The sequence below is a fragment of the Callorhinchus milii genome, unplaced genomic scaffold, assembly GCF_018977255.1.
Source record: "Callorhinchus milii isolate IMCB2004 unplaced genomic scaffold, IMCB_Cmil_1.0 Scaffold2, whole genome shotgun sequence".
NCBI classification, from domain to species: Eukaryota; Metazoa; Chordata; class Chondrichthyes; order Chimaeriformes; family Callorhinchidae; genus Callorhinchus; species Callorhinchus milii.
In genome coordinates this window covers 9553334-9577265 of record NW_024704743.1, presented here as the reverse complement: position 1 = coordinate 9577265, position 23932 = coordinate 9553334, and the positions used below count along the sequence as shown (strand labels likewise).

Below are 23932 nucleotides of genomic sequence, written 5' to 3'. Positions count from 1 at the left end.
TGCTTTTTTCCCCTTTTGCTACGTGCAGCAGTGGCAGTGGATGGCCATAGAGAGGAGACACCAGGCGGCTTCTTTCCTCTTCCCCCCACCCCTGGATTCACAGGGATTTGTTCTGCAAACACACACAGGCAGTGAATTAGTGAGTGAGTGAGGAGGGAGTGAGTGAGGAAGGAGTGAGTGAGGAGAGAGGGAGGGAGGGAGTGAGTGAGGAAGGAGTGAGGAGAGAGGGAGGGAGTGAGTGAGGAGGGAGGGAGTGAGTGAGGAGGGAGGGTGGGAGTGAGGAGGGAGTGAGTGAGGAGGGAGGGTGGGAGTGAGGAAGGAGTGAGTGAGGAGGGAGGGAGGGAGTGAGTGAGGAAGGAGTGAGGAGAGAGGGAGGGAGGGAGGGAGTGAGTGAGGAGGGAGGAAGGCAGCTCTGCTCTTCACACCCCCACAAAGCAGGAACAGGTGGTGTTGGCGGCCGTCGGCAGCTCCAGCGCCGCTCCACAAGGCAACGAGCGATGAAAGGCGCCCGACTGTACCCAAAGCTGCAGTAGACCGGGGGTCGGGCGGATGGGCGGAGGGTGAGACACAGAGAGGGAGAGAGGGATCGCTGCTTCACCTTATTGCAGCCCCGGAGGTTCGTGTTTGGAGAGAGGGGGTTATATCGTGTGGATTTCTCCCTCTTTTTTTTGGAGAAGAAGAGAAGGAAAGGAGAGCGCGGAGAGGAGGAATGAAAGTGACCGTCTGCTTCGGGAGGACGAGGGTGGTGGTCCCGTGTGGAGACGGCGCCCTCACGGTGCACAGCCTGATCCAGCAGGCGGTCACCAGGTACCGCCGAGCCCTGGCCAAGGTGAGCCCCCGCGGCCCACCGCGGCAACATGGCGCCGCCGCCCCGCACCGCCCCGCACCGCGCTCACAGGGGTCCTCTCCCTCACAAAAAAAACATTGGGGAAAAAGTTCCCCTTTTTTAAAAAAAACCTCAAAAAGTCCATTTCTTCCCCCAAATTGTGAAGTAAAATATCTCCACAAAGTGCGCGTTTGTTGTGTCCGTCACTTCCCCGTCTGTTCCGCTCCCGATCCCGATGCGTTGCTGTTTGGTCCGCGCATCTGGGAAAAGCTGATTTAACTCCAGCCCGAGGCCTTCCCGGGACAGGGCCGGGCAGGGGGGGGGGGGGGCAGGGCCGGGCAGGGGGGGGCAGGGCCGGGCAGGGGGGGGGCAGGGCAGGGGGGGGGGCCGGGCCAGGCAGGGGGGGGGCAGGGCCGGGCAGGGGGGGGCATGGCCGGGCCAGGCAGGGGGGGGCAGGGCCAGGCCAGGCAGGGCAGGGGGGCAGGGGCAGGACTGGTCCAGGCAGGGGGGCAGGGCCGGGGGGTAGGGGCAGGGCCGGGCCAGGCAGAGGGGCAGGGCCGGGCAAGGGGGCAGGGCAGGGGCAGGGCCGTGCCAGGCTAGGGGGCAGGGCAGGGAGGCAGGGCAGGGCCGGGCCGGGTAGGCCAGGGAGGGCCGGGCAGGGCAGGGGTACTGAGGGAGGGGGTTCCTTTCCTGGGGGACGTCTTCTTTACACCAGATTTTTTGGGGGGAGTTTGTGGGGATTAAGACGGGAGAAGGATTACTATTTATTGGTCCTGGAGGTGAACATGTAGACCCCCCTCCCCCCAAACTTAAAGCCAAAAAAGTGGGAAGTGGGACGGTTGGGAATGTGGAATAAGTGGTGAATGTACAGGATCTCAGGCAGCCTCCCAAAGTAAAGTCTGTGTTGGTATAGTTTCTTAAAGATGTTCCGGAAAGTTTTTTCTTCTCTCTCTGCTTTGTGTTATGATTTCGGTGATTGCTTCAATGGGGATTAATGGAGATGACAAAACTTGTAAGAACGTCTTAAAAGGACCCAAGGCTGGGGTTAGACTGGGGCTGAACTTAAATGGAACAAATAAAACAACACTTGTGTATGTCTTGGCTTCTCTCGAACAAATATTCCACATTTATAAATGCCATTATTCGCTTTAAAGAAACATTTGGTTTGTTTATGTCGGCTTATATATTCATCTCAATCATATATTGGGAGTGTCGGCTAATACAGTCACCCCAATCATCTGTTGACTTGCTGTGCAGTTGTACAAATGTGTTTGCACATGCTGCACAAGTTTATCAGAGTTGGCAGTGCATTATTTTCTTGTTGGAACAAATGTTAAAATCATCTATGTAGAAAAAAAGCAGAACATTCATTGGATGTGTGTCAAAGCCACAACTTATATTTACAGTATTTATAAGGCATCTTTCACACCAAAGATTATCTTGAATTGTTTGACAAATGTAGCAGTGGCCATTGCACAAGGTGATAAAAGATTTAAAATATGTTGGCCAAAGTCACACCCAATTGTTTTTATGAGGTTTTTCAAGGCAGGTAGAAACCACAGATCTAGTTTTAGGTGAGTATGGGGGTGGAGGAGAGGGGGTGCAGTGTGGCTTAAGGTTTGGCCACACTGATGGGGAGCAAAGAGAGCAACAGACCAGAGTTGAAACAATAGAAGTTGCAGGAATTATTGTCCTGGAGGGGATATACTTCTGGTTGAAATAGATGTGTAAGTTGGTTATTTTGAAGTTCACATACTTTTGCTATGTGCTAAAATAATATAGAAATCCTGATTAACCCATCTATTGGCTGGAGCTTTAGTATTGTCTCAGTGATTTAAAGCAGTCCCAGTTTCTTGTGACATATTTGCTGAATTGCCTTCTGCTACAGTGCACATTTTGTGACTTTTTATTTATAGAGAGAGCTAATTTTGTAACCTTTACAGCATTGACTTAATTTGAGTTGATATGTGCAGCATCAGACAAAAATATATCGTATCATAAAGAGATGCTAAGTTTTTCCCAGGACAACAAAATTCTTTTCAATGCACATGAAGCATAAGAATTTGCTAGACAAAAGAAGACCAAGGTCCGTCCATTCATTCATTTTTCACCATACTGGCAGTCGCATGTCATGGCCTAAATAATATTTTGTATCCTGAGGTATTATTTCCTAACAGAAATGTATCTAATGTATTTTGAAAGAATTGACACTTTCTGCTTCCACTGTCTCGCTTAGGGAGCCTGTTCTGTATGTTTGTTACTTGCTCACTGAAGTCATCTTTCTGCACATTCACCATAAATACTGCCATACAAAGTGTGTGTGGTGGATTTCCCAGATGCCCATTGTTTTTAATCCAGCTACAAATTAAATTGGTGTTTGGATAAATTGAACTGAATTTAACCCATCCAAATGAATTTGACCCCTCCTAATCCCCTCTCCTATCAAGTGTGTTGATGCTTTCTGCTTTAACCACAGTTTATGGCAGTGAGTTCCACATTCTTGCCACCCTCACCTTAGACTCCCTTTAGATCTTTTACTGGCTATCTTTTATTTATGTCCCCTTGTTTTGGATTTAACAACAAGTGGATAGAGTCTATTAATGTCCATCTTATCAAATCCTTTCTTAATTTTAAATGGCTTTATCAGGTCCCCTCTTAAACTCAATTCAGTTATTGTAAAAGTAATCCTTGCTTTTGACATGGTTCCTTTAACACCTGGACAATGCTTCACAGGAATCACTATAAATGTAGTGACTGTAATTTTGTAAATGAATAAGGCAGTTACCTCCTGCATTAACTTCTATTTTGATCATCCGCTGACATCAGCAGTGATTTAGTATTTCTCCCACAAAATACAATATTCACAGGATATCATGTGAAGTGCTTTGAGAGACTCAATGGTGTAATAAGGCGCTATATCAAATGCAAGGATTATAATTATTGGCTGATTGTACCAGTCTTCTGTGGATCTGGTGTTAAAATATAACTTTACTGTGGGTCACAATTGCTTTTCTCATTTATGTGACTGTTTATATACAATCCTATCCTGGAATAGCTGAAACTATGTCCCCTTGTTTTGTGTTCACATGCAGTAAAATAAACATTGTAAACATTTTACTTCTTTGAAAAGATTAATTAAACTTAGGTGGATTTTAAGAATAATTGGTATATATATTAATGCATTGTTTGCCACCAAGGTAGCAAGTATCCCAATAAGGTAATGTAAATAGGTTGAGGAATTGCTATTTGATGAAGCACAATGGAAACGCAACAGTAATCATGTGCTAAAGAAGCTTCTGCTTAAGATAATTGAATTGCCAATCAATATGCTTGATTATCCATGGGTCTCCAGTATTGTACTGTAAGGAACATTGCAATTGGTAACACTACAATTCGTTACTTTGTCATCAACTGGCACTGCTGTTCTAATTTGTTCAGAATACAGTACACACTTGTATAACATCTTCCACATAGAATAAACAACTCAACACATTGAATAAATGTGACAGTGAAAAATAATAATAATAATCCTTGAATTTGATATAGCACTTTTCACTTTTCTGTAAAGTGAATTGACTGCATTTTGTGGGCGAAACACAGCAACCAATTGCGCACAGAGGTGTCCCACAAACAGTCGTGAATTGAGTCTCATCATTCATTATTCTCTGAGTACTGTACAAGAGTGTCAGCCGAAGGCTATGAGCTCAAGTCCTGATGTGGGGCTTGAACACACAGCCTTTTGATCCAGAGTCATGAATACAATCAAATGAACCAAGGTGACACACATATTGACTTCATAATCCAAACAAATCTAATAATTACAGTTTTCTTGCCTGCAAATTGCTGATTATTTTGTGTCCTTTTTTTAAAAAAAGTTTTCTGTGGTTTCCTCTCTGACCCAAGGTTACAGAGTTGATTAACGCCACAGCTCATCAAGCCAGCTTCCCAGCAAATGGTCACCCCAGTTTTAATTTTACTGTATGGCAGTCAGATAACATGTCAGTGTCCTAAAATAGTAGAAATCTGTTCACTGGTTAAAACCTGTAGCTATTGGCAGGCCAAATGTCTTGAAACACTGAATTCTGAAATGTAACATTTTATTATGACCTGATGGTTGCAGACAATACTGAAATCCACGAGATAAATCAGGCCTAAGTATCGGTATGTTTGTTAACAACAACAATAAGATTACATGTGTATAGCTCCTTTCACGTTGGGAAGACGTCCCAAGGCACTAGACAGAGTAAAGCATTTCAGACCCGAGCTGGGGTCGGGTGGGTGGGGGGGAGGGGAAGGAGGGTGGCCGGTGGCATGGTCGAAGAGAAGGGTCTTGAGGTGGGACTTGAAGAAAGCTAAGGAGGGGGCGAGGCAAAATGATTGGGGGATGGAATTCCAGAGATTGGGGCAGAGTGGCTGAAGGTTCTCCCGCCAATGGTGGGGAGGGTGGGTCGGGGGACGTGGAGCAGGCCAGAGCCAGCTGAGTGGAGGGAACGGGCGGGTTGGTAGGGGCTTAGGATGTCACAGAGGTAGGGTGGGGCAAGGTCATGGAGGGTTTTGTATGTGAGGACCAGGATCTTGAACTGGATCCTCTGAAGAATAGGGAGCCAATGGGGTCGTGGAGTTTGGTGCGGGAGAGGACACGGGCTGCAGAGTACTGGATTATCTGCAGCCTGTGGAGGGAGGAGTTGGGAAGGCCGACAAGCAAAGCATTTGCATAGTTGAGCCTGGAGGTGATGAAGGCATGAACAAAAGTTTCAGCGGCCTGAGGGGTGAGGTAGTGGCCGAGTTGTCAGCAGCAAAGTGTGCATCTGCTTGTTTATTATACAACATATTGCCCACAATCATCCACATATTAAATGCAAGGATTATTACAATATAGAGGATGAGATCCAGAGGGTAACGGAGATCCAGAGGATAACGGTTTGTTTCAATTTTCAGATCATATTCTGATGGAGTGAAAATCCAATCCAATTTTCTGTCCATCTTCTCTCTTCTGCATTGACTCTTACTGAGACAAGGTTGCCTGCTGCCCTGTGCTGTTTGAGAGATCTGTGCATGTCGTTAGCACTGCAGGAATCGTGATGCTTTGTGAAGTACTTTGAATAATCAGCAATTGATTGAAAGAAAATGGAATTCAGTAGATGCTTGAAAAGAAAAATATTAAAGGGTATGGGAGTGAGTGGCATAGTGACTCATATAGAGACTTTAGACTCGATGGGCCTAATTACCTTTTATTTTATTGATACATTCTATGATCTGCATTTATAGTCCTCAAAATATGTTCTTCATCAGATATTCATGATGATCTTTTTAAAAAGGTGTTAAGTGACATTAATATTAACTACTAGGGGAGGCAGGAGAAGAAGAGAGAAATGGTGATTGCAGCAGACCTCTCACTAAGCCTCTGATGTTTGTGAATGTGAGTACAGATAGAACCAGAAGATGACTAAGATTCTCAAGGCTGACTGTCTCACACTTGGACACTCTTTTCTACACCTATTTTCAAATGTCCAGAAGTGTTTAAATGTCCTAAATGTCTTAATCCTGAATAACTTCAGGAACAGTTATGGTTGTTAAATCCTCTAGGATAAATGAGAAAAGGATTGTGTTTGTGGGACATTGCTGTGCACAAACTGGCTGCCACGTTTCACCTACAAAATAGTCAAACCCCTTTACAGTATATGATGCGCTTTGAGTCATCTCAACGTGATAGGGAGCTATATCAAGTGCGAAGATGATTATTATTAATAAGGATCTATGGAACAACCTTTCACTGTTCTCCTGTGTTTCCAATATAACTAATGAGCCTTTGAGCCTCATTGCCTTTCGTAACATCACCCTTTACCCCAACTGTTTAGATAATTAATTCTTGCATTTGAAATAGCGCTTTAGCACAGCATTAAGACGTTTCAAAGCACTTCTCAGGATATACTGTGAAGTGGTGTGACTGTATTTTGGGGAGGCAAATGTGGCAGCCAGTTTGTACACAGCAATGTCCTGCAAACGGCCATGGAGTGATTAGCGAATTGTTGGCTAGGACACCGGTAGAAATTCCCTTCCTTTTGAATCATGGAATGGGATCTTTAACATCCACTGGAATAGTCAGATGGGACCTCAGTTTAACATCTCATCTGAAGGATGGCATCTCCAACAATGCAGCACACCCCCAGCAATGCATTGGAGTGTTAAAATAGACAATATGGGTTCAGAGGTGAGAGTGCTATCAATTGAGCACTTACTTACAAAATGTTAGCTCAAAAATATATGTTTGAACTATTATCACTGTACTTTGGAATAAATTTTATTCTAGGTTACTGAGAAAATCCTAATAAGAAAAACCCTTTGATTTATAGCTTTGACAATTAGGTCAACATGATCTGCTCAATTGCTATTGGAATGGGACGAAAGTAGCTCAAACTTGTGCATTCTTTTCCCTGCCAACTTCGCATAATCTAGCCTCTGATCATTCATTTGTTACAATGAAGCTAGTTTAATAAATCATTGTGTTTGCTTGAGTAATAGGTTGCAGTTGAGATAAAGGTCTCCAATGGGCTTGGAGTGTCATTTTCCCTTATCTCAAATGTGACTCATCTCTGAAACATTTACTGCTAATAAGATCAGGACTCAGGACCTTGTGAGTCCTCTGTGCAATACCTTCCAAAATATCCGGTCCTGTGTTTACCTGCTTCAACTACCTTCCTCTTCTGCCCCCACTCCCCCATCTTCCTCTAGCTTGGGTCCTCTGGCCTGTGTTTGTGAAGCACTTGGAGACAATCTCGCTACATACAAGTGCAGAATTTGTCAAGTATTTAATGCTGGTTAAAACTTGGTTCAAAATTGATGAATCTGTATGGTAATAATTCAGCTCTATTTTTCCAACATTTGGATGAATTATTTTAGGTCTTGATTAACTCACCCAATAGCACTTGTATTGCTGAAGTGGATGGAGTGTTTAGTTGTGAGAAGTAGCAGGATCATGAGCATGTCTATCAGTATTCTACAATGACCAGTAAGGATTATCAGCAGCATCAATGACAAAATGAAATATGATGCCATTGGATGTGCCTTATTCGAGCTTCATATTTTTGAAAGCTTAGTTGAAGTGACATAGAATCAAAGAAATTTACAGTCAGAAGGAGGCCATTCAGCCATCGAGTCTACACCAGCTCTTAGAGCAAGCTGTGCTTTCAATCCCACTGCCCCATCCTATCCCAGGATGCTACCAACTGAGCCAAGATGATTCTATGAGTATTTAACATGTTCTTGATGCTTCCTCTAATAGTCAAGATTAGGAATGCTGTCTGGAAAAAAAATCTCAGAAAGTCACTTACATCTCAGTTCATGGAGCAGAACATTGGTAAACCAGTGGGTTTGTGTCTTGTTTGTGCAAAATGGTAGCACAGTTTAAGAGTCCAACATTCCATTGCCAGGCATGTCACCTTGGAGCTAGTTTATCTCCAAGGAGATCCTGCCTAATTTTAATGTCATGCACCTTATATTTAGTGCTGTTTTTCATTGTTGCAATATTGTCTTGCAATCTTATAATCTTAAAAGTATGAATGCGGAAGAATGCAAGATACAAATTATAAACTTTCCATCTCGGCACATTTCCGTAATGTTCATTCCAACATTCATCTTATCATCGCTCACCCTCCCAGGATTCTCTGAGCACCTCTAATGAATTACTGTTTTCTACAGTAATTAACTGAGAATTGTCTTGTGTTCTCAGACTGTACACTTAGTACAACAATGAGTAATGTGAACTTGATAACATTGTGTGTCAGCCTGGCTCTTGCCTCTGAGTCAGAAGGTGGCAGGTTAATTCCCCACATCGGGACTTGGAATCACCTCGTCTAAGATGACACTCCAGTGCAGTGCTGGGGGTCTGTTGCATTATCGGAAGTGCTGTCATTCAGATGAGACTGAGGTCTCGTCTGATTATTTGGGTGGATATTAAAGATCCTGTGGCACTATTTGAATAGAGAAGAGAGTTTCTCCCCGTGTTCTCGCCAACAAACCCCCAATATAAAATTAGTCTCTCACTCCATGGCTGATTGTGGTACATTGCTGTTCACAATTGGATTGCTGTGTTTGCCCACAAAATATACACTTTACAGTATATTCGGTGAAGTGTATTGAGACTTCTCAACGTGATGAGGCACTAAATCAAATGCAAGGATTATTATTACGTAAAATCATGAATGCGACCACAGGTAATCTTTCCCCTCTCCCACCACTGACCTACCTTTTTGCAGACACTTGGTATTGATGCAAAACTGTAGCTTTCTCTGTCCTGCAGGAGCCCTCAGCTGAGGATTACTTAGCAAAGAAAGAGACTTTTAAAAGGGAGGATGTGGTAGGGGAACATATAAATGGATACTTTCTTTATATTAAAAGGCTTCCTTCTATTGTTGCATCTCCTTTAAATGAAGTTGCCAAGTTTTCATAAACCTGCATGAAGGAAATGGGACTGAACGACTAAAACAATTCATTTCCCCAAATCCAAGGGAAGTTCTTTCATGGTGCAATGAATCTACTGTGGAACATTTGTTGAGTGACTCTGATCTTTAATTGTGACTGATCAAAGGAAATTCAACTGGGCCAAGCATGTTACAATGTATACCAAAAGTATCCAAAATGCATTACGTCCAGCTTTTCCAGCTTCATAGCTCGTTGGAGTTAAAGGGTTAAAAATCAATCAATAGACTTAGGTAAAGTCATAAATCATGAAGTTGAAATATCATCACCTTGCAAATTACTTCTTTAATCCTGACTCTATTTTAGTGTCAAATAATCCAGAAATTTGATTCATAGTAATATAGGTGGATTGAAACAGGTCCATAGATTTTGGATTGTAAAAATTTATATGAAGATGGCATTCATACACTTATATGTATACATTTACAGAATAGCAATCTTCAGTGAGTATGTAACTGGCATTGTAACAGAGTGAACCCTAGGCCTTGTGTTGCACTTGAGCTGCTTAGAGTTTATTCTGTGTACGACAATGATCACGTTCAGCGTTATAATACTTTAAAGATCTGTCCTAGTTTAGATTTAATTTGTTTTTCCCGTACTATGCTGGCAATGAGTTTGAAGACCTGGACTAACACCATTGTTGTATGGAGTCCAGTTGAAGCTATGTGAAGTCATTCCTGCAGGTTATCTGAAGGATGCAACGTTTACTATCATCCTTACATTTTCTAGAGCACCTGCCTTATCACATCATTAAATTGTCAAAACAAAGTCCTACAAACAGCCACGAAGCAAATGATCAATTTTATCTGGAGGATTGTTGGCCAGGATATTGGGAGAAACTTCCTTTTCTTTTTGAATCGTGCCATTTAGATCTTTAGTGTCCATCTGAACAGGCAGATGGGACCTCGATTTAGTATCTCATCCGAAGAACAGCACCTCTGACAATGCAGCATTCCCTGAGCACTGTACTGGATAGTCAGCCTAGGCTGTGAGTTCAAAGTCCCAGTGTGCATTGAACAGCACTGCAGAATTACAAGATTGTTTTTGGAGCGATTTATAGGCTTGTCTTCTTTACATTGGATTTAGCATAGGTCCTGAAAGTGACTCCTCTTGTACATAAAATGTAACAAATAGTTCTGTTTAAGGAGGAAAACTTGCTGTGACCTGCTGCTTAGTAGACTATAGCCAGTTAAATGGTTGTGGAGCCTTGAGTTTCTCTATGACCCATTTTACCTTCTGCTTGCGAGTTTCTGCTTCAAATAACAGACTATTTGTTTCAGTCCAATAATGTAGTTATAAAAAGGGCTTACAATTGTTTGTCATCTTTAGTCATAACATTTATTTTCCTATAATTCCTTGAAATGAGCTGCTGATGTCTTCTAGCAAGACCCTGAGTTGTGAACAAATGGTTTGGAGGCTTGGCCTTTTGAATTTCAACGGAGGAGGGGGTGGTTGTGTCACAGCCAGTTATTGCTAAACATGTACAATTGAATGAAAACTCGCTGTAGCCCGATCCCACCCAATCTGAGCTGTTCCTGCTGCTGATGAAGTTCGCATACTATATTAACGATAAGATAGGCATGTGTTTGGCTGTGATTTCTGCACAACCCCTGACCCACCCCTCACTACACTATCTGATTTGCTTGTCCAATCTTGTTGTCTGTGTTCAGACATGGAGGAATGCTACTTGAATGAGGTATCACAGGTACCAGGGCTACTGTGAATCAATGGACACATTTGTTGCACTGCTTTTGTGTGACAGTGTCAGAAAAGGGAGCACAAGAGAAAATGTCTAGTTGATATAAAGTTTATACGTTGCAAAATCGATTGGGAAACGTTAGTGCATTTTTAAGCTGAGGTGCTTCTGTGTAATATAACATTAATGATGGCCTGATGAGGGAATAACTGAGATGTTAATGATTTTAAGGCTTCTGGGAAGTGATAATTAAAATTTGCATTGAGTAGGTGGCCTACAATGCCTTTGGTTTCATTACCCCAATTGCCTTGTATTTACTGAGGAGTAAGCACTTTTGTTGTATGTTCACTCAGTCAGTGAAATGAGCAATTAACACTATTAATCAACTGCTGGGGTTTTGCCATGGATTGAGACTTGTTAATTGTAACAATTTTGTGCATTTATTTGTTCCAGCAAGATGTCCATAATTCTAACCCTTATGTTGCCAAGGAATGAGTTCTGACCTGCATCTTCTCCTCTCCCACCTTTCTCTCATCAAACCTTCAGTTACCCAAGGAAGCATCCAAATTTGCATTATTCTGCAAATGGGAAATGATTAAAGCTTCACCAACCTGCCCGCTTCCTCAGCTCTGCGGGCACGTCCCTCGTCCTGCCTCCTCCACCCATCAGTGGCCGGGCCTTCAGCCTTTCTGCCTCCACCCTATGGAACTCCATCCCAAAGTCCTTTCGCCGCACCCCCTCCTTCTCTTCTTCAAGGTCCATCTCAAGACCTTCCTTTTCGACTGTGCCTTCCGTCATCTTCCTTCCCCTTGCTCTCCACTTGATCCTCTCTGATCCCAGCCTGCTGCTCGGGTGCAAACCTCTCATTGTCCAGACCTTGGAATATCCTCCTGATATGAAAGCCGCTATATAAATGCAACTTGTTTTTGTTGATTTGACTCAGTAGTGAAGTGGTATCACTATGAAGCTGGAATCTGAGAGTGAGATATCTGATCAGATTTCTTCTAGACAGTGATTTTTGCAAATTGACAATCACAATGAACTATTGCTCCTGTGTTCTTTGATAATTTGAAATAAGTTTATTTTGATTTCCGTCATGGCGTAAGCGCCTCTTAGCCTGCCATGGTTGTTTTTGCGGTGGCATAATGTTTAACTGGACCTTCATTCAGTTTCTCAGATGTTGAATGTAAAATGGCCCATTCATGTTTAAAACATTCAATCTCTTTGATGTAGACCTTAATCACATAGCTTTTCTACTTGTTTTGTGAAAGCTTGTATGAATGGCTTGAGATTTATGGAATTTGCTGCATGGAATTATACAGCCATTATTGCAAAGTTACATTATATTTATACTCCTATCCCCCCACACAACATTTCCTTTTCTTTTATTACAGTTCAGTCACATTCAACAGTCACATGTTTGAAGGTTTCTGGATTGATTCAAAGGTCCTCGCACTCACTTTCAAATCTCTTCACACCTTTGGACCCTTCAACCTCTCTGATCTGCTTACACCCCACTCCACTACCACCATATCCACTTAGCTGGGTTGGAGTCTTCTGCACATTCCTTCAAACCTTCAAATCTTGGAGTCTTGTAGCTCAGTGGTTAGAGCACTCGCTTTGCAAGCGAGTTTCCTGAGTTCAATTCCAGGCAGGGCGAAACCTTGGGCAAGTTTCCTTACTCCACACGCCTAATAATAATCCCTCCAAAACCAAAACAATAATAAATTGGTCATTTTCAATCTACGACTGTTTTGGGACATTGCTGTGCGCAATTGGTTGCCGCGTTCGCCCACAAATATACAGTCAATTCACTTTACAGTGTGTTCTGTGAAGCGCTTTGGGACGTCCTCCCGACGTGAAAAGCGCTATATCAAATGCAAGGATTATTATTAAATCACACCTGAAAACTTTCCATTTTCACTGTACCTTTTGTCACCTCCCCCGCCTTCCACGTTCCACTCTGTGATAAGACCCATGTGAAGAACGCTATATAAATGTAAGTTGTTGTTTAACATGTTCCTTGTATTCAATGAAAAACTGTAGTTGTCACCAAAGATACTCCCAAGTTTGGTTTAGATGAAGAATAACTTTAGCCTTTTATGAGTTTGTGATCGGAGTAAATGGGCTATACAGCAGATCTCTGAAGTTGTGCTTTTTTAACATTTGAACACATTGCCTGCTGTCCACCTTGGAGTAATTTTAATGATTATAACAAATACCTGGTTTACCTCAAGGTTGGACCATGGTAAGCTCTATAGTAACAAGGAGGCTAAGGAGGGGGCGAGGCGGAGTGATTGGGGGATGGAATTCCAGAGGTTGGGGGCAGAATGGCTGAAGGCTCTCCCACCAATGGTGGAGCGGGTGGGTCGGGGGACGTGGAGCAGGCCGGAGCCGGCTGAGCGGAGGGAGCGGGTGGGTTGGTAGGGGGTTAGGGGGTCACAGAGATAGGATGGGGCGAGGCCGTGGAGGGCTTTGTAGGTGAGCACCAGAATTTTGAACTGGATCCTCTGAAGGATAGGGAGCCAATAGAGTTGGGCGAGAATGGGGGAGATGGGGTCGTGGAGTTTGGTGCGGGAGAGGACACAGGCTGCATTAGTTCTGGATTATCTGCAGCCTGTGGAGGGAGGAGTTGGGAAGGCCGACAAGCAGGGTGTTTTCATAGTTGAGCCTGGAGGTGATGAAGGCATGAACAAGAGTTTCAGCGGCCTGAGGGGTGAGGTAGTGGTGGAGTCGGGCGATGTTACGGAGGTGAGGGAAGGCAGAGCGGGTCATGGCTTGGATGTGGGGAAGAAAAGACAGTTGAGGGTCGAACAAGACACCTAGGTTCATGACTGGCTTGGTGAGTTGTAGTGTGCAACCATGGAGGTTGATGCTGCCAGAGCTTGAGGTGCAGAGGCACTGGCGTGAGCCAATCAGGAGGACCTCATTCAACTGTAGGAAATTTGCCCTCATCCAGGACTTGATGTCCGACAGGCAGTCTGTCAGGACAGCAATAATTCTGGAGTTAGGGTGGAGGCAGAAAGATAGAGTTGGGTATTATCCACATACATATGGAAGTTGACCCCATGTCTGCGGATGATGTCACCAAGGGGGAGCATGTAGATACTAAAGATGAGAGGGCCAAGGACAGAGCCCTGGGGGTCGCCAGACGTGACAGTGCGGGGGCTGGAGGAGAAACTGTTAGAGGCAACAAAGTGGAGACGATGAGAGAGATAGGATTCGATCCAGGCAAGGGCAGGTCTGCAAAGATTAAGTAAAGAAGAGGGGCGGTGTAGGAGGATGGAGTGATCGACAGTGTTGAAGGTGGCAGAGAGGTCGAGGAGGACAAGGAGGCAGAGGGAGCCCTGATCACAGATGTTCAGAATGTCATTAGTGACTTTGACCAGGGCTGTTTCCGTGCTGTGGGCAGCGTGAAAGCCAGATTGAAGAGGTACAAAGAGGGAATGGTGAGAAAGAAAGAAGCGGAGCTGGGACGCGATGACTCGTTCCAGGACCTTGGAGAGGAATGGGAGGTTAGAGCTGGGGCGGTAGCTGGAGAGGAGGGATGGGTCCAGGGAAGGTTTTTTCAGGCTGGGGGTGATGACGGCTGTTTTTAGGGGGGTGGGAAGTGAACAGGTTGACAAGGAGAGCTTGATGACGTCAGACAGAAGAGGGACCAGAAGGTGGAGCTGGGAGATGAGGAGAGAAGTGGGGATGGGATGGAGGGAGCAGGTGGTGGGTTTAAGTTTGCGAACGATGGCAGTGAGGGAGGAGGGAGAAATAGGGTTGAAGGAGTATGGGGGGATGGGTGGGGGGTGGGTTATGAGGGAGAGGTGATGTGGGGATGGCAGTGGACGTGGCAGAGGTGGCTGAACGTATACCCTCGATTTTGGACTTAGAAACGTAGAAACAGAATAGCCATCATAGCTGATTTGTACCTCAAGTCTAATTACCCACCTTTGACCAGTATCCCTTAATACCTTGACTTAACAAATAATAATAAACCTTGCATTTGATATAGAGTCTGATCACATCTTGGAGATGTCTCAGAGCACTTTACAGAATATACTGTAAAGTGAATCGACTATAAATGCTGTGGGCACAGAATATCTATCCACCTCAGTGTTTTATTTAACCACCTCACTTCTATTGGGTCCTCTATTAAACATCGCTTCTCTATCAAAAATGGGGCTGACCTATCCAGTCTCTCCTGCCAGCCCTCGTATCAGCCTTGTAAACTTACACTGCTCTTTCCATTGCTTCTCTATCCTTTTTATAGTGTGGAGACCAGAATTGGACACGTGTTCCAAGGGAGCTCCACAAATACAGGGTGAATCAGAAGTCCTTACTCATAGAGTTTTTAATTATTGATTGTTATATTAGACAGTGTGCAGCTATTAGAGGAGATGTCTTTCAATGCGTTTGTGAAAGTTTTTGTCACCGAGTTGATGTGTGTATGTGTCTGCACACTATACATTTGAACATCTCATTAGACATTCGAGGACTTTTGGATCACCCTGTGTAGGCACTTACATGTGTACATCCACGGGGCTCAGGAGGGTAATTGGTCTTCATTACTTGTCATCTCTTTCTGGAAAGTGTATTTGTCTGTGTGTTAGATGAGGACAGAATTCCAATTGTCTATGAATTCTGCCCCCCGTTGTAATACAGGAAACAGTCAGTGACTTTCCACAGAAGAGCAGTGGGCCGACCGGTAGAATATTAACAAATTGAAAAAATGTCTTTGAGAGAATCTTGCTGATGCCCCAGCGACTTGACACAAGCCAATGGGTGGGTATTTTTCAGTTGTATTGACCAATTACCCTCCCTATATAATGGACAAGAATGATGCATCTTTTTTGTACTTCACAGAATAGTAAATGATGGCTCCTATTCTGATATTCAATAATAAACAACTTGTCTCGAGGTGTCACAAGTCCCTGTGGCCAGGCATGAATGAACATTTTGCAACTAATGCTATAAATCTTAACTCAGTTGGATCAATAAGATTCATGTTTTCAAAAAACCAATTATAGTCCTGCTTGTTCAGTCTTCTATTGAACTACATAAATATAAAGGCATATTTTGTGAAAGTATAATTAAAGCTGACTTCATCTCAGAGTCTTTCATTCAGAATCATTTGGAAAATTGTGATCCGCGTCCTATATTTAATTAGAGTCGCAATGGCTTTGTTTAAATAGTCTCCAGATTCTGTGTGATTATTAATTGACATGCTTAGCTTTTTGGGGATTTTAGATTATGCAGTATTTTCAAATTCTGTCTCTTTCCCGTCTCTCCTCATTCATTTTGTTGTCCTTTCCTGAGGGTTCTGGTTTACATTGGGATACAAAATTTCAGGGACAGTAGAAGCTCTCTGTTATCTGCTCAAGTGACCATCCTTCCCTTGTCAGTTTAGGTAGTAAGAATTCAAAGACCTGCCAATAGTGAGGGTATCATAGCCAAACTTTGATCTTGCCCAGAACTTCTCTTGGTGATCCTCAGGAGAGGAAACCATAATATCTTTTCCCCCTTCCTGTACTTTAAAATTTCTTGTGTCAATGTAAGCGAAAGGAAAGGTGGCGCACTCTGTTTGTGGGACACTGCTGTGCGCAATTGGCTGCTCCGTTTCGCCCACAAATATACAGTCACTGCACTTTACAGTGTATTCTGTGAAGCACTTTGAGAAGTCTAGAAAATGTGAAAAGCGCTATATCAAATGCAAGGATTATTATTATTTCTTACAGGTACTTTAATTAGTTAATCTATGGAACGAAAATCTCACAAATTCATAAACAACGTTCTGCTGTTCTCTGTCCTTCCAGATCAGAACACCCACTGTCTTCTCAATTCAGCATCAACAAGCTTTAAAATAAGTCCAGTGTCATGGCCTCTACCATCATAACCTGTTCCAGCTGTTTTCCTACAATGCAAAGAGACTTCCTTGTATCTGTCCTAGAATTGCCCTGATGAATTCTGAACTTGTGCCCTCTTGTCCCACTGTATGCTGTCTCTGAGATTAATCTTAAACTTTTATTTTCCTGAATTGTCCCTAAGTATTTTATTTTCTCTGCCAGAATCCCTTGACTTGGCAAGTGCAGGTTATAGTGTGGTAGTTAGACTTTCTGGACGAAGCTGTGTTGTTCAGGGTTGTGTGTCTCGGTTTCAAAGAAATTGAAGCATGAACGTTTTTCAGCTGCTGACCCAATCTTAAATCAAGACAAAGTTTGTTGTTGTTAAAGAAAAACAACTGGGGAATTGTTTACCAAACCCAACCCATCAAAGTATTTCTAGAATAAAAACGGAAGTTACTGGGAACACGCAGCAGGTCAGACAGCATCAACGTAGAGAGAAAATTAGTTAACGTTTCAGGTCAATGACCTTTTTGTCAGGCCGAAACGTCTGATGAAAAGTCATTGTCCTGAAACGTTAACTAATTTTTCTCTCTCCATAGATGCTACCTGACCTGCTGCTTGTTCCCAGCGACTTCTGTTTTTATTTCAGATTTCCAGCATCTGCAGTATTTTGCCTTTTGTTTAATGTATTTTTAGTTTCCTTTCTACCATCCAGAGATTGAAGAGTTACCTTAATACCCTTGGAGCGCCTTCTTAATGCATCTCTGAATCCAAGATGCTTGTTTGCAACTTTTTATCTGGGAGTCAAGATTGTGCAGCAAAACCTGTGATTTCCCATAAACTGAAAACCAGATCTGTAAGAGTGGAATTAAACAGTGGTTAGGGTTAGAAGTCCGAAAAGAAAGGGGAGAAAATAAGATAGTAACATACAGTCAAAATCATTATCTGCCCCTGCAATTTGTGCTTGGAAACTGGAGAGTAATTTGTTGATCGCACCCAGCTGTGATGATGGTTGTGGAATAATCCGATCACAGCAGCGTCTTTCCATTCCCCCCCCCACATAAACACACTCAAGTTATTGATGCTACGTAATTTCAGCCCTTTGAATGTCAGCATGTTCTTTGTTGTATTGAGACTGCATTCTGAAAGCTGAAAGGGATGTAGGTGCGGATGATGCCATAAACCACTTTCTCTTTACTTTATCTGAACACCTCAGTTTAAAATTGCAGCCTTGTGCCTTAGTCATCTACAATTCTGCGTGTATTTGTTTACCTCTTAGGGCCCCCAGTCAACCGTGTAGAGCACAAGCTGCTGTCAGATGTTCTGGTTTTAAATGGGAGTCTGGACAATAGGATTCTCTAAACTTGGCAGTGGTTTGAGAAAGGACCTTGATTATTTGACAGTGTAAGTCATAAGCTTTGGGATGGCTGATTATCTCCGTGCACTTAGTAAATAGTCAGATTTGAGTGCTGAGTAATTGACCAGCATTTTTTTTAATACAAGGAAATGGGAAAAATTGTGTGAATTTTTGTGGTTCTGATCATTTTCAAGTGTACTGGGGAAAAAAGGATAGATAAATGGGACTGAATGGATTGTTCTTTGAAAGAAAAGAGCCAGCACAGACTACGGGATGAGTCCCTTTAAATTTCTGCGGTTCTATGGAGATACTCAGTCCTTCTAGTCTGTTCCTTTCAAGAACCTTGTGTAATTTAACTCATTGTGGACTCTACCTGGCTTTTATTCTCCCTCCCTCTCTGTCTAATTTTCTCTCCTCTCCACTGTAGGCACTGGGATACAATTCCACTTGTTCTGGTGACTCATCCAGGTGACAGTCATTCATATGTGAGCTCAAGCATGTGAGCATTGACATGCCTTCCCCCAAGACAAGTCAGCACTGAGGTGTTTATTGCCCTGTTGATGTTGCTTTCCCCTCAACCATGTCCTAGCTAACTAAAATATCCTGGGACGTCCTCCCGATGTGAAAGGCACTATTAAATATATATTCTATTGTTTGTCATCACTTGGGGAGGTGTGGTGGCAAGAGCAATGCTGTGCTAAAGTGCTACCTCTGATTTCGAGGCTGTAGCTGAAGGCCGTATTGTAAGTTTAACAGGGTGTAAGCAATAAAGACTGGCCATTCAACTCCGAGTCCTTTGAAACTCTATGGCTCATTTACGTATGAAGAAGCGTTGAGGGAGTTGGCCCGTTTACTTAATCTATTGAGGGGAGGTTCTGCAGTTTCCCCACTGACCTCCCAACAGTAATTGCGTGGAACTCTAGAATCTCTCTTGCAACCTAAATAAAATCTTAGCACAATGCAGCATAGATCGGCCATTTGGCTCATCTCGTCTGTGTGGATGGAGCTTTTCTCCACATAAGCCATCTAATTTCGCCCATAAAATACACAGTCAATTCACAGTATATTCTGTGAAGCACTTTGAGACGTCTCAACAAAGTGATACGGCTCTATATCAAATGCAAGGATTATTATTATAATCTGTCTCTTTCTCTCTTAGACACTCTCTCACGCTCTTGCTTGCTTATTCGTACTCTTTAATGTTCTCAAGGATCTATCTGATTTCATTCTAAAATAAATCTTTGGACTCTGTTTGAACAGTAGTTTTTTTTGCTAACCTTCCCTTTAATTTGTGATGATGGGAAATTTGTGCCTTTTTGTTAATGGTTCATTGACCAGTGGAAATAATCTATTACGATCATTCATTCATCCCTGATTGCTTTCCTCATAACATTCCATTGGTCAGGAAGCCTCCAGTTCCATCGACTGTTTGATTAGTCTCTATCTACACCTTATTCCTGTCCTATCAGGTAAGTTCAGCTTTTGCTTTATTAAAGGATTTAATTGGTACAATATTGGTAATCAAGTTTTCACAGCATATATACTTCAAATTATTTTTAAACTTTGTGGTCAGTGCTACAGTACTATTTTTTTTGTCCTAATTCCGGAATGTATTAGGCAGAGGTTGTGAAGAACCAAGGCTTGGGAACCCCTTCGGGGTAATGCGGAGTCTAACCAGCTAAAGCCGCATAGCTTGCTATTGATATTGCTGTCCGGCAAGCTTTCCCACTGCTTGTCCAGCCAGGACCACCATACCAATAGGGCTTTGGCTTGCAGGGTTAACAGGAGCTGAATAATAATCATCCTTGCATTTGATATAGCGCTATTCACGTCTTCTAGACGTCTCAAAGTGCTTCAGGATGACTTCCTGCCCGGAGTGACTGGTCTTCCCTTCCAAGTCCTGCTGATGAGCCAGGCTGACTGTGCTGTCATCAGCAGTGGCCTGGAATTCTGCAGAACCGGACTACCGTGACCACCACAGAGGGCTGGCTCAATTCTGATATTCCATTGCCAGGCATGTCACCTTGTATCCAGTTCAGTTCCAAGGAGATCCTGCTTAGAACTTGGGTGTAATAGAGCTGAAAGCACGCTTGCTTAAACAATGGTTCTGCTAACTGGTAGTGGAACACTGCTGAATGTTACGTGCTTTTCCATTCAGCTTGTTTATTAACAGTTGAAACATCTAACATAGTGTTCAGCACAATTTACACTTATATAGCACCATTCACATTGGAAGGACATCTCGCTGAAGCTACCCTGTGAAGGGCGAAATGTAAATGCAAGTTGTCTCAAAGTGCTTCACACTGCTGGCTGGGCACCTGAGCTGGGGGCTGGGAGTCGAAGAAGGTGGGGAGGTGAATGATCAAGATGTGGGCAAGGAGGTACATTTTGAAGTGGGTTTGGAACGAGAATGAGTGATTTGGAAATACTCTAGGTTAGAATGACTCTGGAATGGATGAAAGGTTGTCTGCTGATGGAGGGGCGGGTAGGCTGAGAGACGATCTTTATAAATTTAAATGCATGGTTTTCCATTGGTTGTAGTTGTACTGTGTAGTCAGTGTAACCCGAGATGGATTAAGCAGTTATGTTGATGAAGCATTAAATTCTCTTTGGACTGAAGCAGTGTATGCTTCAGTCCAAAGAGAATTTAATGCTTCATCAACAGCAGGATCTGTACTGTAAAATGCCTAAATAAATAATAATCCTTGAATTTCATACAGCATCTAATCATGTCATTGAAATATCTCAAGCGCTTCCCAGAATATATTGTTGACTGTATTTTGTGGGCGAAACACTGCAGCCAATTGCGTACAACAGTCACTGATTAGTGAACAATTTTTTTTGACTAATTATTACTTCTGGAAAGAGATCCTCCAATCAACTAACAACCGAGTTCCTACTTACTGCTGGGTAAACAAAGGAGTGTGGAGTTAGGAAACTTGCCGAAGGTTTCGTCTGGTCGGGAATCGAACCTGGGTCCTCTTTTTGCAAGATGAGTACGCTGACTACTACGCTACAGGACTCCAAATGGAATGGTCACACTGGTGTTTGGCCAGAAAGTGCTTCAGGCTTTAAATTTTGATGCTCAATAATTGACTGTAGGATACTACTCACTATGGGAATAGTTTAAGTTTTATTGCCAAGATTATTCATGAGACAGCTGGGCAGTACAGTTTATCAACTAAAGGATTGCACATGCTAAGCTGCCTATAGCCACTGTTCACATTTGGCATGTCAGAGACACACAAGGTTGTTTCCTACTGCTAATAATTTGGCAAATGTAATTTTATGAACACACATTTCAGGCAACATTTTGATGATTTATTTAAATTTTCATGTGGTCGTGTGAGTTTTTTTAAAGCATTGTTACGGATTTGTAAACAATTGGAATCAAGCTCTGTTTCCATGACTACAAATTCAGAATAGTTTGAAAGTGGAATATGGTAATCTGGTACAAAATTTAAACTGCATTATAATCTTTTCATTTGATACAGGGCCTTATCACATCATTCCTCGAGACATCTCAAAATGCTTCATAGGATTTGACTGTGTTTGTAGGCCATTTGAGGCAGCCAATTTGTGCACAACAAATCCCCACACGCAGCCATTAAATGAATGACTAATTTTATTTGGGGGATTGTTAGCCAGGATACTGAAATAATCTCTCCTCATTTTGAGTAATGCCTTGGGATCTTTAAGGCGCAACTGGCTTTCGGTGAGACTTTGGTTTGAAGTCTCATCTGAAGGACTGCAACTCTGAGAGTACAGTGCTCCTTCAAAACTGCATTGGTGTGCATTATAAGTCACTGATAGCAAGAGGTAATGGCACTCGGATGCTTGTTATTGAATCAGTTCAGTCTAAAGGGAACTATTCGATTGAAATTTGTAAGGTGCTTTGGACAAATGGCTTGGGGATCGTGGCAGATCTTTTAATCCCATTTCCCCCACCTTTTGCTACAGCTCTTGGTAACCAAACATCTTTGTGTATCACATGGTGGCACTGAGGTACCACATTGATAGGAGGTGCTGAATGTGTTATAGGTCAAAGGTAAAGTTGTCATTCTGTTACCAGGGTCATATTTATTTTACATTGAATAAAGGATTTTACTGCATTTTAGTATGAGAAAAATACTTAGTTATTCAAAAAATTATTTGTGGAGTATCATTGCAAATGCCACACATAAATTTCCACCTTGACATGTTTGAATTCTACAGGTCTTGAGTAGAAGTATGCACTTAGGAAGGCTTGGATGCTGAGGCAACAGACTTATTTCAACAAGAGAGGTTATTAAAGCAGAATCAGCTCCTGAACTCTGAGATATGTATTGCACTTGGTTTTATTGCTGCATAATATGGTTTCAGACGGGTGTGGTAAAAGAATGTTCCTGAAGTCTTTGGCTCCTGTTTCAGCACTGGAGAAGAATGCCAATGTCTTGTGCTGTTTTGAAAATCTGAGAATTAGATCTGTAATCCTCTTTTTAGAAACATAAGAGCAGGAGGAAGCCACCCAGCTCATTGACATTGCTGTGTTATTTTATCAGATCATGGCAGATCTTTGAATCTCATTTGCCCACCGTTCCCCCATAGCTATTTATCCCCTTAGTTCTCAGTATTTACCCAGAGTTATGTAGAAGTGATATGACACAGAAATGGGCCATTCAGCCCAACTGGTTCATGACACAGAGCCCCCAGCATCCCTAGTCTCCTCACCAATACCCATCTATTCCCTCTCCCTTTTAAGCATCCCCATCGATTCTTGATGTGCTTGGATATCAATTTTGGATAACTAATATCCTCAATGTGAGGTATTGTCTTCAGAAGATGAGTAAGGCAAGTTTTTTTTGAGGGGGTGGAGGTAATATAGAACCTTTCTCTAGCCACCTCCAGTATCGGAAATCGTACCACACTGCTTGTTTTAACCGCGCTGCTGTAAGCATGCTGAGCAATTCTGCATAAGAATGAATATTTTCAACAGTTTATGGCAACTGACAGTCTTTGAATAATAATAATAATCCTTGCATTTGATAAACGGCCTTATCACATCTTCGAGACCTCTCAAAGTGCTTCACAGAATATACTGTCAAGTGAATTGACTGTATATTTTGTGGGTGAAACATGGCAGCCGATAGTGCACAGCAGTGTCCCACAAACAGTCTTGGATTGAAATGACCAATTTATTATTATTAACGTTGATGAGTGGTACAAATTTGCTTCTGCGTTCACCGAGGAATAATCTGTACGCTTTGCTGAAACTCTGCAAAGTGCTTTGAGACGTTCTTGACATTATAGGCCCTGTATCAAGGGCAGGGATTATGAACTAGTCTACTTTGTTGTGGCCATACTTGGATGTCAATTTGCTATTATTAGCTTCCCCCCCACCCCACCCCCAACACACACACAGATGATTAGGTCCAGTCCCAGAACAGACTTTGCAGCAGCCAGCAAGCAAGGGAAGCAAAATGGGTGGGAAAGTGACCCAGGGACGATCTCACACAGAAAACAGAGCAACTTTGTTGATTTTGTGTCGCAAAGTTTTTGCACCGTTAGTTATTCATTGACCAGCACAATTTTGCAATCGAATTTGAGCCAAATATTTGATTCCAAACTTCACACAAAATGTTTCTATTAATTCACTGTTTTATTTAACAGCTAATCATGAATTCAGAAGCAGTGCATCTTTTCTTAATTTCTGTCATATTTGCCCTGCCTTAAATAGTATTATTTAAACTGAAAACCACGGA

The 23932-nt window shown here is 42.7% G+C and overlaps 1 protein-coding gene across 1 annotated transcript in view; it reads left to right on the top strand.

The window, feature by feature from the left end:
* The first annotated feature begins 367 nt into the window (after positions 1-367).
* Positions 368-23932, top strand: part of LOC103185189 (partitioning defective 3 homolog) — a 524401-nt gene continuing 500836 nt past the window's right edge. Inside the window, exon 1 of the mRNA XM_042331877.1 lies at positions 368-829. Within this exon, the coding sequence (XP_042187811.1) occupies positions 710-829 (120 nt within the window). The 5' untranslated portion in view covers positions 368-709. The remainder of the gene's footprint in view (positions 830-23932) is intronic.